General features: G+C 45.7%; 1 protein-coding gene across 1 annotated transcript in view; it reads right to left on the bottom strand.

Annotated features, from left to right (window-relative positions):
- The window catches only part of SLC6A11 (solute carrier family 6 member 11), a 130,610-nt gene that overhangs the window by 56,931 nt on the left and 55,010 nt on the right, over nt 1–18,669 (bottom strand). Inside the window, exon 6 of the mRNA XM_081275958.1 lies at nt 7,507–7,641. Coding sequence (XP_081132084.1) covers nt 7,507–7,641 — 135 coding nt within the window. The remainder of the gene's footprint in view (nt 1–7,506; nt 7,642–18,669) is intronic.

The raw sequence follows: 18,669 nt of genomic DNA, 5'->3' as shown, positions 1-18,669 counted from the left end.
CCCTGTGGACACCCCATTCTAGAACTCTCTGGCTTCCCTAGTCGGGGAGAGAGGCAGAGGGAGCTGCTGTGAACGTGCTCTCTGTCTCAACACTGCACCGCCTTCCAGCAGATTCCCTGTCACAGAAGCCCAGAGAGGACGGGAAGGCTCCTGGTGGGTGGGGACTTTCCTCTTGGACCCCAGAGGCAAGCAAGGTCCAGAGCTTTGCACCAGATACCTGATGTGCCTTCAGAAATGTCAATGACATAGCACAGAAGAACAGGCAACCTCGAGCCCCTTGCAAGCCTGCTGGGAAGGGGAGGTGGCCCTGGTCTGCAAGCAATGGAGATCGGGACTGGGGATCCTCCTGGCTTCCCTTGGGGGAGTGGGAGGAGGCGCCCTGGGGACTGACCCGCCTCGCCTGTGACCTGCACATGTCCTACCCCTCTGGTCCCAGGCCTATCTTGAGAGAAGTCAACGCTGGTGATGATGATGACATGGACCACCCCAGTTGTGATGGCAGCACAGGGTCTGGCTGGCCCCTCAGGCCCCAGGAGACAGGGAACCCAGGTGCTGTCTAATGCCAGGTCCATCAGCCACCGGCCTTCCCTGCTTCCTCCATGAGAAGGCAAGAAAGGGAAAGGGAGGGTGTGGATACCCGCACTTGAACTCCACTCTGCTGCACCAGAGGCACGTGCGGCTGGCAGGTGTGGGCATGGGGATCACCGACAACAGGTTGCCACCCGCCCTTCACGGACCTCAAGGATGGTCCAGAAGCTCTGTTCTTGCCTAGACCATGGGGACCACCTGGAAGAAGAGCGGTGAGCCTGCACTTCCCCACGGACTATGGCTCCTGGAGACAGGAGGGTAGATGTGCTTCTGCACCCAGGACCTGGGCGCACCCACACTTGATCACTGCTGGTGGGATAAATTTGCTGGGCTCTGGTGACAGATGAGATGTACGCGGGATTGTCTCAGCATCTGACCTGGAGGCTTTTCCCCTTAAGTGCTAGTTTTACCTGCTATTAGCCCCCAGTCCACTGGAGGCCCCATCCCGAGGGACTGGATGGAGTAGCCCGGAGGCCCGAGGGGTCCCAGGGGCTTTCCTTCCCCTCCATCAGCCTTCCTTCCTGACTGACCAGCCACCGGAGGATTCTGGCAATGACAAAGTGATCCTCTTCAGTGCATCCCGGGCTCAGGAGGCCTAAATACTGCAACTTCAAGATTATCCCCAAACAAATGGGGGTACCCACACTCCCAGACCAGCCAAGCAACTGGGCCTATCTGCTCCTTCTGGGAACTTTTATTCCGGGTGCAGTTTGAAGTGCACATGGGAAACCAAGTCAGGATCATTACTCAGAAAAAATACCAGGGACAAAAACAATCAGAACTTGGAGAATGCCAACCAGAGAGATAAGACCGAACCTTATACTGACCTCCTGAGAGAAAATACTTGCAGCAGGCAGCTCATCTAACCTGCCCTGACTTGGAGCTGTGCCTCTGGCGACTCCAGGGTGACTCTGTGGCTGCCTGAAGCCCTGGAAGAATCTGTCTAGCAGCAATGTGTCCCAAATGACAGCCAACTGCTTTCCGCCTGAGCCATTTTTGTCATGTCTATATTTGTTCTAATGTTTACCTAATATTCGCCTTTAAAACGAACCTTTCTTTTAAATCACACATGCACGCATGCATAGCATGTATACGTTAGTATGGATGAGTTTTGTGTGATATACATATCATATATGGCCTCGTTCTAGCCATTGCAACAACGAGGACATGCTTTTAATATCTTTTATATCTGAGGTTTATCTCCTAATGCAAATTAACTAAATGCATAATTATAAAACAAGAAATAATGTTTCTCTAGCAACTGAGCCACCATGCTGGACTTGCCCCTTTCTTTTCCTTCTTTTTCTGGGATTGGGGATGGAACCCAGGGCCTTGCACATGCTAGGCAAAGCCCTCTGTCACTGAGCTACACCCCTGGCTCTCCTGGCAATTTGACTTTCAAGGCCATCTGCTGGGACAGGCAGGTACCTACCATCTGTGATCCTCACTGTAAGGAAGAGAGCATTTGACCCCAGAGAGGTAAGGGACCTAACTCAGGAGCACACCACCAAGAGTGGGAAGGCAGGAATGAAACCCAGAGCCCTCCTGTCTTTTCATGGTCTGGGATATTCACAGATGGGGCTAGCTGACCAGGACGTGTTGGGGCTCTTCCTGCACCACACCCCGGGTTCCAAATAAACAAAACCCAGCTTACAAGCAGTTTTCTTTCCTCTTTCCCTCTTGGGGCCATTATCTTTATCTCTTCCCCTGACGATTAACAGGGGCTTTTGAGAACATGCACATGATGCCCTTAGGTTTCCTGCCATCACTAAGACAGAATCAAAGCACATTACAGCTTACAGATTTGGTAACCTGAGGTTACTAGATTTTTTTGTTAAAGAAACACAACATTTTCAAACACTGAAAGAGCTCTGTCTCTTATACTCGTTGAAACAAATATTTACTGAGCACCTTACTATGTATTGGGCACTGGGCCACTGGTGGGGAGGACAGATGAGACTTTGTCCCAAGCTGTCTCCTCAGCCAGGCCCTCCTGGGTCACCCTGTGGAGTATCCTTCTCTCTCTCCAGCAGTCCACCCCTCTCTCTGCCTTACTTTGTCTGCAGGGTACCTGTCACATCTAGTAGATTCTAGGTTTTGCATTTCAATTTTGTTAGTGCCTTCTGCTCTAACTATGATATAAGCTTCCTGAGGCGGGGATCCGTTTTGTTGACTACCATATCTTAAATACCCATAAGAATGTCTGACACCAGGAAGGCACTCAGAAAATACCTGTTAAATAAATGGATATCAAATGAATAAAAATGTGCACACATACACATATAATTATATAGATATTTCACTGCAAACATAGGTACTTTGGAAAATAAGTATGGAGTACTGGGTGGTAATGGTGCATGGTGGGCAGCTGAGAAAGACTTGCTTGAGAAGGCTGGTTGAAATGAATCCTAAAGCACGAGTGGATGTTAGCCACAGTGGGGAAGGCAGGTTCTGTGGGGGAAGGGATCAACAGTTCCAATATAGGAAAGGCATGTTCAAGGACCCTGAGGCAGAAGGAATACATGTATTTGTGGTCCCAAAAGGAGGCCATTATCTGGAATGAATTGAAAGAGGGAGAGTGTAACAGGGGATGCAGCAACAAAGAGCCTTCTGGAAGATGTTGGGGGCCCTACTATTTGGATCTTATTCCAAAGACCACAGGGAACCCTAGAGGGGATATAAGCAATAGGTGCCTGATGGATTCACATTTCAAAAAGATCACTCTGCTGCTAGATGGGGAGTGGCCTAGAGGGGTCAAAAGTTATTTCTGGAAGACCAGTTGGGAGGCTAGTCTAGCTTTCAAATGAGAGATGGTGGTGGCCTGAAGTAGAGAGCCACATGGACAGAGTAGGGTCATGTGAGGGTCAGAGGCCACTCTCCCTGCTCATGTGCCCATGGGGATTCTCCAGGGCAGAGGTCAGCGAACTTTTTTTCTAGGAAGAGCCAAAGAGTAAATATTTGAGATTTTTGCAGGGATGCAGGGAAGTCCTGCTTGTAGGCTGGCTCTTGGCTGATATTTGGGAACATAGCTTCTAAGAGGTTCCCCGTGGCACTCCCTGAGGTGGCTGGTTTTTGCATGCCTGGGATACGGAATTCCACTGAGGCTGACACTTAGACCATTTGTACGAGCTGTGTGATCTGTAGGGCACACGTTTCCTTCTGAGAGCCTGGAATTCTGCAGGTTGCAATGGGTCATGTTAGGCAGACATAACTGCACTCAATAAAATGCCCCATAAAAATTCCAGACTCTGAAAATATGACTAGGAATTATTAAAATAGACTTTTCTTTTTTTAAAATTCTGGGCCCATTCACTATGAATAATGACTTCTATTAGTTTTTATTTAGTTTATGCAAATTCAAGCAAACATGAATATCTACTCTGAAGTCCTTCTTCTTTTAGAAAAATGTCAGAAACTTTAAAAGTTACTCAGTGTCAGATTATATTGTTAAATCTTGCACATGTGCAAATATGTAACAATTTGACCATTATATAAAGTTACAATGTACTAATAAAAAAGTTATTCATCACCTTGCATTTTTAAGCCACCAACAGACTCATTTCTATATCTATCGTTGGAGAGGCTTATTCTATTTCTCCATGGAGTTTCATTATGTAATTCATTGTGTAGCATTGCTGATTCTACCAATCTGTTATTAATGGAAAAACAAGATTTTCCCCAAAATCTTGCTATTATAAATAATGTCAGAAACAAAAACTGCTCCAGACTCAGAGTCCCCGGGCAGGTGTCTCGAGGTAGAAAAGCTTCATGGTTGTTGTACTTCAATGCTGGAATTCTAAAGGAAGAGTATGTTCTGGGTGCCTCTCCCCTGAAGGAAAAGAACCTGAGTAGAGGTGTTTGGACTCCTGCAGACAGGAATCAAAATAAAAATGTGCAGAGGGATGGATTTGGACTAAGGGCCATAGTTTGCTAGCCCCTGCACAAGTGGCCTGTCTGGCTCCACTTTGAAAATCACAGACTGAATTCAACCTTTCTTACCATCAAGGGAGAAACTCAGGCCCAGAAGGGGAAAGGGAGGGAACTTGTCCAAGGTCAGGATGAGGGGCAGACCCAGGAGAACCCACTTCCCAACTCCCATTTCAGTGTGCTCCCTGGTACCCCAAGTGACTGCTCCCCAGAACAGCCCTGTGGGTACATACTGGCCTTGAAGCCGGGGCCTGAAAGGAAGGAAATGATAGGAAATTGGGATGATTAGGGCAGAAGAGATGAACGGTGAATGGCTTGGCCTTACCTCTTACCTCCTATTTGTCCATCTCTCTCTGTATAGGATTCTAAGGTCATAGGTACCAACCAGATTTTCTGAATTATTATTATTATTTTTTTTGCAATGCTGTGTATTGAATCCAGGAGTGCACCAGCATGGAGCTATATGCTCAGACCTTTTATTTATTTATTTATTTTGAACTTGTGATCCTCCCGTCTCAACCTCCTGAGCAGCTGGGATTGCAGGCATGCACCAGAGCACTCGAATTCTCAACCTTTTTTTTTTTTTTTTTCTCCATCATCAAAATCACCTCTGAAGCTGCTTATTTTTTTCAGGATTGAGGACCAAACTGAGGGCCTTGTGCATGCTGGGCAAGAGCTCTGCCATTAGGCTAAATAAATCCTCACCCCTTCTGAAGCTTCTTAACAGAAACGTCCAGGGGCTGGGAATGTAGCTTAGTGATAGAGAAATTTGTCTAGCATGTACAAGGCCCTGGATTTTATGTCCATACACACAAAAACAGACAGATAGATGCCCAGGTGTCAGAATCTCCAGGGTTGTGGCCTGGAATCTCCTTTTAAAAAAGCTCCCAAGGAGCTGGGGTTGTGGTTCAGCAGTAGAGCACTTGCCTAGCTTGTGTGAGGCCCTGGGTTCGATCCTCAACACCACATAAAAAAAATAAAATAAAATAAAGGTATTGTGTCCAACTACAAGTGAAAAATAAATAAAATAAATAAAAATGCTCCCAGGTATTCTGATGATTAATCAGATTTAGAAACTCTGGGGAATGCTCACGACCACCCCTTCCAAAGACCAGGAAAAGGAAGTCCAGGAGCAAAAGAGACAAGAGTAAATCTGCTCTGGATCAAGGCAGAGAAAGTACAGATGTCACAAAAATACACAGACCAATGTTTTCTAAAGCTGCTTCTTCACATGAGCCTCTGCCCTGAGAGGCTGGGTTTGGCAAGACCAACGGTCACGAGTCAATTTCCTTCTTCCTGGGAATTCTGCCTACAGCTCAGGATGCACTTGAGGTGCTTAGAGGTGCCCTGAGCTGCAAGGCAGGGCACACTGAGACAAAAATGAGCACTCTTTCCACTCCACCGTTCCTTTTCGTTCACTGTGATGAGGTCCATGTACCAGCACTCCATGGACATTCCCACCCAAGCTCCCCTAACACAGGGAGGCCAAAAACCACAGACCTGACATTGCAAGTTTCAAGTTTGCAAGTTCTCCCAAGTTTCAATTCTCCTTGAAGATTATACAGGGATTGCATGTGATTCATCGATGTTTAAGAGAAAGATGGGTGCTTCCTCGCCCACCCCGATGTCTTCTGAGTACGTTATTTTCCGTGATGAAATTGCCCTGGGGAACTTTAAAGATACTGATACCTGGGAACGATCCCCAGAGTGTTTCTTTTAATTGGTCTAGGCTGTGCTCTTGGAACTGGAATGTTTAAAAGCTCCCCAGAAACTTCTGCCATGCAGTGGAGGCTGAAAGCCACTGGGCTTGGCAGGTTACATGTTCAGTCTCCATCTCTTTTGTTTAATGAACTCCCAGGCACATCACCATGCACCCACTTAGAGAAGCTTAGGCATAAACACTAGTACTTGCTACTCAGGCCAGTCAATACCTTTCCAAAGACGACTAATAAGTTAGCCAATTTCTCCAATTCCTTTTTTTTTTTTCTTTCTGCAAGCTAGCCCTGCAGGAAGTAGTTTCTTTCCCTAAGATGCACCTCTGCAGAGGTCTGTTCTCTTGGGTAGGCAAAAAAAAAGTTTGCACTTTCAACTAACTCCTAATTTACTATTTCTTCAGTTACGAATGCAAGTGCAGACAATAACTTCCAGTACCATTAGCAATGGAAAGCCTAGATATTTTCATACTGTGGCACTGCCATCTTAAAATATCATGTATGCTCAGAGTTTTTTTGAAATCACAGTACAAGGCATCCTATCCAGAATCCAAAATCTGACCTTTTTTTTTTTTTTTTTTGGTAATGGGGATTAAACCACTGAGCCACATCCCTAGCCCTTTTTATAGTTTATTTTGAGACAAGATCTTTCTAAGCTGCTTAGGGCCTCACTAAGTTGCTGAGGATGTCTTTGAACTTGTGATCCTCCTGCCTCAGCCACCCGAGTCTCTGGAATTTGAGCATCCATGTCACAAGTGAAAAATCCTATACCATGAAACACTGTTTCATGCATAAAACTGTTATAAGCACTGTATAAAATTACCTTTGAACTATGTCTACAAGGTATACATGAAACAAATGAATTTTGTGTTTAGATTTGGGTCTTCTCCCCAAGATATCTCATCATGTATATTCAAATATTGTAAAATCAGAAAAAAATCCAAATTCTGAAATATTTCTGGTCTCAAGCACTTGGAATAAGGAATCCTCAACTGGTAGTTGTCAGACCTGCTTGTGGATCTTGCTGTTTAAGGTACTGATTAAAAAAAAAGTGCCTATATTATAACCTGTGCGACAAATTTGCCTTTTATAAATGTAACTGTATTTTGATATCTTTGATTTCCTACAAATTTAATGGACGCATTAAAATTTTGTGTCCTGAGAAGAGGTCCACAGGTTTCCAACTTGTTTAACTGGCCATTGAGCCTCTAGGGGTGCTGGGGGTTTGCAGAAAGCTTCCTCCACTGGCTGTGGGTGACACTGAGTAGACAGCCCTTACCTGTGGGTCTGAGAGCCGGGAGAGATCAGGGTACAGGTAGAACTTGATGCCTTCAGAGGCCCCTGGCAACGTCACCCCTCGGATCAGCAGGATCAGAAGCATGATGTAGGGGAATGTCGCAGTGACGTATACAACCTGCCCGGGAAAAGGAGAGCACAGACTCAAGAAGGGGTGACAATGTCGGGGTTACTTCACTTAGCACAACATCCCCAAGTTCATTCATTTTGCTGCACATCACATGTTGTCCTTTCTGAAGGCTGACTGGTATGTCATTGTATGTATACACTATGTTTTCTTTCTTTATTCATCTGTGTATCACAGTCACAGAAAAACAAACATAGCCATCCCTCAGCAACCAAGCAGGTTGGCTGCAGCAGCCCCATGGGTATCAAAATCAGTGGATGCTCATGGCCCTTACATGAATAAAATGGCCTAGTATTTGCAGAGACCCCTTGGTTCATCCTCTCGTATCCTTGACATGATCTTTAGATGTCTTATAATACCTGATGCAATTCAACCGTGGAAAAAAAAGTCATTTGATTGCATTATTTAGGGAACAACAGCAACAGAAAAGTCTACATCCTCAGGTTTTAAAAAATAGTTTCTATCTATTTGGGTAAAATCCACAGATGCAACACTAAGAGCCCATTGGACTGTGTGATTTCACTCATACAAGGTATCAAAACAGTCAGATTCATAGAATCAAAGAATGAACTTGAACTGGTGGTTGTGAGGGAGGAAAAATAGGGAGTCATTTGTTAATGGGCATAAAGTTCCCATCAAGTAAGAAGCATGTGCTCTGGAGATCTGCAGTCCAGCACTGTACCTGGAGTCAACAGTAGTGTACTACACACTTAAAAGTTCATTTTTATTTATTTATTTATTTTGGGGTACTGGGAATTGAACTCAGGGTTATTTGACCACTGAGCCACATCCCCAACCCTATTTTGTATTTTCTTTAGAGTCAGGGTCTCACTGAGTTGCTTAGGGCCTCGCCATTGCTGAGGCTGGTTTTGAACTTGGGATTCTCCTGCCTCAGACTCCCGAGCTGCTGGGATTACAGGTGTGTGCTACCACACCCGTCTTTAATTTTTTAAAATATTTATTTTCTAGTTATAGATGGACACAATACCTTTATTTTTTATTTATGTATTTTATGTGGTACCAAGGCTTGAACTAAGTGCCTCACATATGCTAGGCAAGTGCTCTGCTACTGAGCTACAACCCCAGCCCAGCACACTTAAAAATTTAAGGGAGGGCTGGGAATGTAGCTCAGAGGTAGAATGCTTGCCTAGCATGTGTGAGGCCCTGAATTCCATCTCCAGTGCTGCATGCAAAGAAAAAAAAATGTTACGGTAAATCTCATGTTAAGATTCTAACCATAGTAAAATAATTTAAAAAACCGGTGACAGTGGTGGGCCCTGCAGGGACCAATGGGAAGAATAATTTCCTAGTAAGGCAATAAGAATGGACCCCAGATGCAGCCTGTTGTCCTGCACTGTCTCCTACCACTGTCCCTTCAAGGACTGGATCTTCTGGAAAATACCTACTGAGGCCTACAATCGGCTTGATGGTACTGCATCTCAAACATTTTTGACTACAGCCCATGGAAAGAAATATATTATCACAACCCAGTGCACACTGAGCTGAAAAGGAGTTTCACAAAATCAGTTGCATGTGTGACACATGGTAATATTGTCCATCGTTTCATTTCCTTCCTTCCCCTCCCTCCCTCCCTCTCTCCCTCTCCCCCCTCCCCTCTTTCTTTCGTACCAGGGATTAAACCCAGGGTGCATAACCACTAAGCCACATCCCCAGTCCTTTTTATTGTTATTTACAGACAGGGTCTCGCTGAGTTGCTTAGGGCCTTGGTAAGTTGCTGTGGCTGGCTCTGAACTTGTGATCCTCCTGCCTTAGCCTCTAGAGTCACTGGGATTACAGGTGTGTGCCACCATGCCTGGCTCTGTTTCATTTTCTAAGAGGCTGGTCATGATCCTTAAAATCCATTTCATAATGCACCAATGAATGAGCTACAACCCACAGTTTTGAAAAATAATACTGCTCTTAATAAAAATCAAGGTTTTAGATCCCAAGATAGGATAGGAGAGGTGAAGGAAGAAGAGAACAGAGTGGAGGGAGGGAGGAGAGGGAAGAAAACTGGGGTAGAAAAGCCGCTGGCATGGGCCTGAAGTCATTTAAGCTTGCTCAGCTATAGAGGCAGGTGATTGGATCCAATGAACCTGAGAGACCTCTTCTGCTGGCAGATTCAGGGTAAGAGCTGAGGCACGTGGAAGACACACAAACCTTCCCTGCACAAACGCTGCCTAGATGGGATCAGGCAGACCTTCGCACGCTACCAGAATCTCAGTCCTGGGGGCTGCACGCAGGCACTGGACATACCTCCCACCTGAGGTCCCTGTGGGGCTTGGTGTCCTGCCAGGTCTGATATTTTCTCCTTTGTCACCTTCTCTCCAATGCCTTGGTTGCATCCCCCAGGGCAGGGCCTACTGCTCCACCACTATAGACCACCAACTTGGCAAGAAGCCAGAGATATTTCTGAGAATCCGAGGACAGTCCGGGCCTTCCCGGCAAATGCGCAGACCCAGAGATGAAGGATCCTCTGTGATGGTGCAGACTCAGTTTACCCCTGTGTTTTGAGCCTGGCTCTGGTTTCACTTCTCACTCCTGCTCAGCCCGAGGCTTCTATGGCCAGGAGAGTTCAGTCCTTCGCTCCATTCATTCATTCATTTGCTCAGCCATCTGCCTACTCGCTCCACTCACTCAGATACCACAGATGCTCCTAAGGGCCAAGCATTGAGCGAAGCCCTGGGAATGTATAAATAAGGGTGACTTGGGGGATGGGATTTCTGCTCCAAGAGACTTTCAACTGGTAGAAAAGACAGACATGCAGAAAACAGATAATGGGGTCATGGAGTCAGGGGAGGGCAAAAGAGGACGGAGAGGAAGCAACTCGTGACAAGAGCAGTCAGGGAAGGCTCCTCCAAAGAGGAGATGCTGGCTCACAGAGGGTAAGAGGAGTTCAGGACGTGGAAAACGGGGATGGAAGGAAGAGGGAAGCAGAGTTCTTGCTTTATGCCAGGTACACACGAAGATCGCATTTGGTCAGGACTTCATTTCCTGATAAGGTGTAGCTGTCTTCTTTTTACACATGAGAAAGTTGGGAGAGATCACCATTAATTTGTCCAAGGTCACCCAGCAACAAATGGTGACCAGATGTGGGATTCACAGCAAGCCCTGCCTGACTCCAAGATCACGTTTTCACCCATCAGGAGAGCCACAGGAACACCATGTTATTTTCTCAATCTGGGAGATGAGACTCTTAGAGAAGCTAAGTTGTTCCTTGAATATGTGAGAAAGCAGAGATTTAAACCCAGACCTCAGAAGTAGGAAATCGGGGCCAACAGGGGGTAATGATGATGGGTCCTGTGGACATAACCTGGAAGGTTAGATCATTTTATCCACACATTTCTATATTCAATGACAACGATGGCATTGTCCCTAGAGCCACCAACTCCTGCATCCCTGTTTCCAAGTCAACCACTGGTTCAACTGACATGTCACATACTCAACATAATTTCTTGCTGTCATATATGAGCCAGAAAAGGGGCACACAAGCCAAACATAGAAGAGCAATTGATATTAATAATAAAAAAGAGGTCAGCAATTGATATTAATAATAAATAAGAGGCCAGCAACCAATAAATGCTTGATGGTTCCTGCCCAGTACTATACAATCTCCACTTTCATTAGGCTTTCTAGGCACTAGCTAGGATAGATCTTCAGCATCTCATATCAATTTTGGATTTTTTTTCCCTCCAAGATGAATGCCAGTCCCCAGTCAGTGAGCTTAACTTGACAAAAAGACAGGTTGAGGCTAACAATTTGTTGCTTTCACAGAATAATTTCCAGTTGCTCTGTCGTGTGACAGATTAATTTATCCACAATGGCCAGGAGCCGACCTCTTCCAGATTCATGATCTCTCTCCAGCTTAGCTACCTTAACCTCTCATGCTCAGACAATTTAAGAACAGAACATTACCATGTCAAACACAAGAACAACTCAAAATCTTAAGAGATTTGTCCTTCACCTGCAAGACTGCCTTAATGTGACTAACCTTGCCAGTTTTGCTCTGCCCAGTCTCCATGGAGTGGACTGGGTCTCTCTAGGGTGTTGGTAGGTGGCGGGGGGTCACTTATGACCCTGGATAAATGTACCCAGGCTGTACCCAGGCAATCTACATAAGTGACTCCTTGACCACTACAATGACATGGTTCATTAAGTGGCTGATAATTATTTTTGAAGCCGTTCTATTGTTTAGAGGTCTAAATGAATGCTCTTGCTTTTTCAATTACTTTTAGAAGAGCCACATTCCCTCCACTAGAATCCAAAACTTCATTTTTATTCTCCTTTTACAAAACCATAAAGGAAATAAAATATTCAAATGAATTGCCCAAAGACCTGAGTGCAGACGCATTTAGCTGCCAAGAGTAAACCACTGGCTGGCACACATTACCCTAGAAAAATTCATTTGTAAGCTAAGGTTTGAGAGCCTCGAGTTAGGGTACAAAAGGTGGTTTAGGGGCACCATTATGTAATGCATACCAGAGGAGGGTGGTATGAAAGCTGTAAATGCAACACAGAGCACAGTGGAATCTGTTGCTGGTTCCGGTTCTTCTAAAAAGCTCCTTCTAATCTGTGTTTATCCTTGGCCACACCAGACACTTGGACATTCATTTCATTTTTTTTTCCTTGAGAACAGCTGAAGGCTGTCAAAACCCATACAGGTCCTGTCATCAGGAGATTGTTCATAAAGGACTCAAATGCTCCCATTCGCCCCTCCTGTGCTCTTGTCAGGCATCACTAATTGATCACAGCATTCTTTGCAGCCAAGCCTGGATGCAGCCACAGAGACACCTCCACCCAGTCCTCCAGGCAGACCCTGTAATCAGCGGGGATGGAATCCCTCTCTCTGCGACCTGTGATCTTGTCCATGTTTCATTTATACATTTTCAAGAGTCTCCTGAGGTTTAACAGAATGGTAATATAGTGGGAAATGAGGGTCAGGACCCTTGAGATCTGGAAGCAACTTTATTAGAGGCACCATTCCCCAGAGGAATAATTCCCCAATTCTGAGTCCCGAGCATAGCAGAGCTCTTACTTTTATACATAAGCACATTTGGGGTACATCAAGGCAAGGAAGTTAATGCAATTCTATTGGAGGGAGCATTCTATATTCCTTATATGGGTGCAAGCATGTCAACAGCCTAGGGACACTTAGCTCACAGGTCTTAGGGACTTTTACTGCACTAAGCCTAAAGGGGGATTGTTCTCTCTCCATTGCTTTGTTTCTTGCTTCTCCTACCGTGGTTTATCTTCTGCAGATACCTGTCAGCCGTTGCAAGCCTCCAGGGTTAAATGTCAGTAAGCAGAGCTGTGTGTCAGCGTGCAAAACCCACAGCCTGTCAGCTCTTTAGCTGCGAGTGTTCCTGCCTTGCTCTACCAAATTAAGACCTCAGCCTTGACCTCAAGGAAAGACCTGGTGCCTGTGTGCATGCATATATGCACGAGACTTCCGAGGTCATGATAATGCACAGGCAGGATCTCATGGGAAAAAAGGCTACAGAGATAGTGGGAAAAGCGCTTCCAGGGTCTGCGAGATGGGATCTGTCAAAGTGAGTGGGAGCTGAGTGGCCAAGTATAAACGGGAAAGGGAGAGGCTGATTCAGGCAAGGAAGACATGGAACCAGCCAAGGATGCAGAAATGGCCACAGAACATTGCCCCCTGGGACATCTAGGAGCCCCCAGGTGGTGACCCAGGGGCTCAGACTCAAGTTAGCCTCGCCTCTTTCCTCAGCTTGTCCCACATGCAGTCGGGGACCAAATCCTTCCCATCTCATCTTCAACTGTATTCTGAAATCGAACCTCATCCCTCCCCTTCACAGGGCCCTTTATCAGCTTCCTTCTTAGTCACCGTGACAGCCTGATGTTGTCCATGCTGCAGCCCAAGGTGCAAAAATACTAATCGACTATGTCTCTTCCTGGCTCCTCTGGGTCTACCCACTCCCCACCCAGCCTCACATTCAAGGTGGTGGGATCTAGTGAAAAGGTTGGGCTTTGAGTGAGATAATCCTGAAATCAAATTCGGCTTTGGGCTGGGGTTGTGGCTCAGTAGTAGAGTGCTCGCCTCACATGTGCGAGGCCCTGGGTTCGATCCTCAGCACCACATAAAAATAAATAAATAAAATAAAGGTAAAAAAAAAATCGGCTCTGCTCAAACTTCCCGTGTGGCTCTGGTCTGTCTCTATCCTTCTTCATGCCAGGCTTCTTTTTTGGGGGCATGAGGGATTGAACCACTGAACCATATCTCCAGCCCTTTTTATATTTTATCTAGAAACAGGTTCTTGCTCAGTTGCTTAGGGCCTCACTAAGTTGCTGAGGCTGGCTTTGAACTTGTGATCCTCTTGCCTCTGCCTCCCGAGCCGCTGGGATTATAGACATGGCACCTGGCCCCACGCCAGGCTTCTTAAGGACTTCTTGCCTCTTCCTAGCCTCTGTCTGTCCACAGGATCTGTCTCCAGCCCTTGGCCACCCAAGGTGTTCATTTTCTGTGTGTCTATATCCCCACAATAGGACTGAGGACTCCTCAAAGTCAAATGCCCAGCCCTCCCTTGAGAAGTCACCGTCCTGTCTTACATAGGTCTGGAAATAGGGGCTCAGAGTGGTCAATTTGAAATTTGTCTTACTATAGGCACCGCCCTTCTCTGAACCTGTAAACCATGCTGTCTGCCCAGATGTGGTAGAGAGGACCATTGCTACATTCTCCCCGAGACTCACCCACATTCATCACTCAGGCCATTCCAGAATTCTCCTGGCACCAAGAAGTGTTCTCTGCCAGCAGTTTCCTTGCCTCATAAAGGTTTAAGATTTCTAAAATATAAGATTTTTGTCTTCTACTTTCCAAGCTACACCTGCAAAACCATAAGCTGTGCTCAATCCATACTTATTAGATGGATGAAAAAGAAAAGAAAAAAACAGGCTGAGAGGTGGAACTCAGGTTAGAACGTAGGTCTTTAAGAACACGGTTTTGTTCTGTCTCCACAGGAAATGCAGGATCCACATAAATCAGGATTTAGAAATCTGGGCCAGATTTTAAGAGGTGTGATTATCAGTGAGAATATCATGAGGAATTTGGTTTTGAAAGAGAGACCAGGAGGTCAGGTTCAGAGGGCAGGAAAGTTCAAGTGCAAGGTATTCCTGGCAAAGCTGGGTGCCGCTGAATGTGTCTAAGGACCTAGGATTTGTCTGGAAGAGGCAAGAGGCTGCTGCTGCAGGGCTCAGGCATTCTTCTAAATTATGCAGCATTCAGTGATGGGCACAATAAGGTCTCTGACAAGGTACCATCAAGCCTGACTGCTGCTGCCAGGGGTGGTTCAGACTCAGAGCAGTGGGCGTGGGGGAAGGCGGGTCTAACCTGTCAGACATCTCAGGTCTGGTGACAGGAGGCCTGGCTGCCCCCAAATACACCCCCTTGGTTAAGAAGGGATTTTTACTATTGTTTAATTCCCCTTTAGCAGGTCAAGTCCTTCTGAATAGAAAGGTTAGTGCGATTGGTGGTAATTATACTGTATCCTGTCTTAATTGACTCTAATTGCTCATTTGCATTCCAATACTGGAATTGTGGGGAATTGTTTCTCCCCCTATTTCCAGGATACAACTATTTATTTCAGAACAGAGAGACTGTCTGATCATTGGGAATGCCAGTGAAGCCAGAGAAAGGCCGCCCCTCCCGAAGTTTTTCAGGCTAATGGGGTCAGTTGGAAACTTGAGTGTTGTTCAAAAGGCATTTGGAAAAAGTGAAATGGCATGGGGGTGAGAACCCAGGGTCAGCAGATGCAACATGTGGGCAGCTGGGGCAGGCACTGACCCCTCTGGGATGGCATTTTACTACCAGTAAAGAGGCAGCGGCAGACTAATCCAAACTTCAATCACTCTTCTAACTACTGTCCCATGTATGTGTGTTACTCTAAATTACTTACTTAACATTTTCTATAAGTCTTTTTTTTGTGTGTGTGGGGGGGCAGTACCAGGGATTGAACTCAGGAGCACTTGACCAATGAGCTAGATCCCCATCTCTATTTTGTATTTTACTTAGAGACAGGGTCTCACTTTGTTGCTTAGCACCTCACTTTTGCTGAGGCTGGTTTTGAACTTGCAATCGGCCTACCTCAGCCTCCTGAGCCTCTGGGACTACAGGCCTTCACCCCCCACCATACCTAGCAATCACTTAGAAATCTTATGCTAGTAAATATGCGGGATTAGAAAACTGAATTATCACTACACACAAAACTATTATGTCTGAGCACAAATAAATAAATACAGTAAAAATAAAATGTGATTAAATGCTATCCAAAGGTGTTGAGTCAGAGCCATGCTCTGCCTTTCTTCAAAGCAAAAGCAGCAAGTCCAACAGGGGTGCTAAGGTAAACCAGAATTTCAACATCCCTTTTGCTTCAGGAGATGTGAAAAGGAAGTGGCTGTCCCACCAGGTGACTGGATGCTGTCTAATCTGCATTTGTGCATCACTAAAATCATCCCATGGATGGGAAGATTTCTTTCTGCATTTGTGAGAAAGACCAGATGGACGATTTATGAAGTACTTCCCAGCTGTCACAGTGTTTTCTAGAACAGTCTGTTTGTCGACTGCAACCCTTTTCTCAAAGATCCAGTCCTCCCTTGGAGCTCTCCAGGGTCCTTAAAATGATTTGGCCTGAATCTTCTGAGACAGCTACTCAGAGCCTTAGAAGAGGCTGCAGTTAACTTGAACATCTACTGGGTGCCAGAGGTGTCCCATATACTGTCTCTAACTGATCTTCATACCACTTGAATGGGTTCTGTCTCCACTTTGCAGACAAAACCCAGGAAAGCTAGGAAGGAAGTCTCCTCTCTCCACCACACATGCTACATGTGCTCTCTATAGCTACTTTCAACCCCTGTCTTCTCTCACTGTCCTTAACCTCGAGCATCTTTTCACCTGACTTTTGGCAGAAATTCATTGCCCACTAACCTAGGCAGGGCAACACCACGAAGCTCCGCCCACTTCTCTTTCTAATTAGTCCCACCTCTGTGCCTGGGGCGGTCCCATATGGTCGCCAAGCATTGCACTGAACATCCAATCCTTAAACAACCACTCTTTTGAATATTAACAGATCCCTCCCCACAATCTTCAGTTTTTTAGACACCACTACCCAAGTTCCCAGGAAAGAACACTACAGCAGTCACCAAATAGTCTGGCATAGCCACCAATAAGGTATCACTAATCTTTGGGGAAAAGATTCTAGTAAAGGAGGCCACCATAGACATACCTGGCCTCCCTACAATTTTTTTTCCCACTTGTAGATGTGCCATTCTAGAACATTCTAACAGAAATTGTAAACGTGGGACATTTGTAAATTGTAAATTTGGGAATTTGTTTGTTTCAAGCCACCAAATTCTTAATAGGTAGAGTTGTGTTTTCATCATGAAATAAAAGTATTTCTTCTGAGCAGGTAATAGTATTTTAATGATGCAGCAATATTTCCACAAGAAACTGAAGTCATAATTTTTGAACAAGCAACGGTTTTGCTGTGAAAGTTAGACCTTGTGTAGTGACTAAAATAACAGAACAAAACATGGCCTGCCTTAGGATGCAGGTTTCAGGGCATCATCCCTGAACTTGGTTGTGGAGGCACACAGGGTGGGTACTGAAGAACAGGATCAGAGTTGGGAGGAGTTTATGGGATGGGAAAGGAAAGTTTTATCTGCCCTTCTATCAGCATGGAGACTATGAGCCCTCTGCTAATATCTCTTCTCTCTTCTACAGTAACAAAACCTTCATTTCTGATTGGATCCTTGATTACCTAGAAAAGACAACACTTCCCTGACTCCCTTGCAGCTAAATGGGCCCATGTGACCATGTCTGGCCAATAAGGTACGAATGAAGGTGCTACATAAAACTTCCAGGTCAGGTCCTTCAAGGGAAAGGCTGTATCTTATCCCTACCTTCTTGCCCTTTCCATGGGCTGCAATGAAGACAAGGTCTCTTAGGTTTTATAAATGAAGGCAACATCCCAAGGAAGTCTGAGCAACAAAAGAGAAGATGACTAGGTCCCTGAACCTCAGCAGCTCACACCTGGACTGTTATGGGAAAGAGAAACAAATCACTGTTGACATTCTTGCTCTCTGAAGTTTCCATAATAAGAGTGAAACATGGAGCCTAAAGACCCAACCACTCATTGGCTCTGTGATCTTGGGGAGGTCCTCTCCCATTCTACTATTTCTTGTTAAATGGAGGCACTTCCCCTATGGCCCACGCTGTTCCCTTCCACTCAGACATGAAGAGAAGTTTCTGAGGATGAACTGAGGATCTTGAAGGTGGGCCACTGAGAGTGACCACCTTCTCCACCTGGAACCGAGCAGAAACATCAACAAATAGAATCAAGAAGCCTCTAGATAGGTCTAGTCTATAAAATTAAAGGAGCAGTTGGAGCAGACCTGCCAAGGATACCACCAATTCTTGGAAGCCACTGTGTTAGCCTTCTCTGGATGGTTTTAGAAACAGGTGGAGGAGCTATACTTGGTATGAACCCCATCACCAACCACAAGGGTATGGGCACGGGTTGAAAGATCAGTGAGACCTGACTGAGCTTCCCTCTTCCCCATGGGGGTGAGGTGAGGATAATGTCTATTTCACATGATGACGTGAGGTAGATTAGAGATTACCATGCAAAGCATGACACGAACAAGTTGCTTAATAATGAGAAAGTTGGGGGCTGGGGATGTGGCTCAAGCGGTAGCGCGCTCGCCTGGCATGCGTGCGGCCCGGGTTCGATCCTCAGCACCACATACCAACAAAGATGTTGTGTCTGCCGAGAACTAAAAAATAATAAATATTTAAAAATTCTCTCTCTCTCTCTCTCTCTCTCTCTCTCTCTCTCTCCTCTTTCACTCTATCTTTAAAAAAAATAATGAGAAAGTTGGGGATGGCCTTTGCTGGCCAGCACTGGGCACAAAGCAAGGCCTCTCCAACCCAGTGACTGAGTGGCCTTGGCTGGCAGAGAACAGCATATCTGGGGGGTTCAAGAATGCAGACAGAGCAGCCAGAGT

The sequence above is a fragment of the Spermophilus citellus genome (genome assembly GCF_964194105.1).
Source record: "Spermophilus citellus genome assembly, chromosome: 19".
NCBI classification, from domain to species: Eukaryota; Metazoa; Chordata; class Mammalia; order Rodentia; family Sciuridae; genus Spermophilus; species Spermophilus citellus.
The sequence above is the reverse complement of the archived record's forward strand: the minus strand, read 5'-3'. Positions and strand labels throughout refer to the sequence as shown.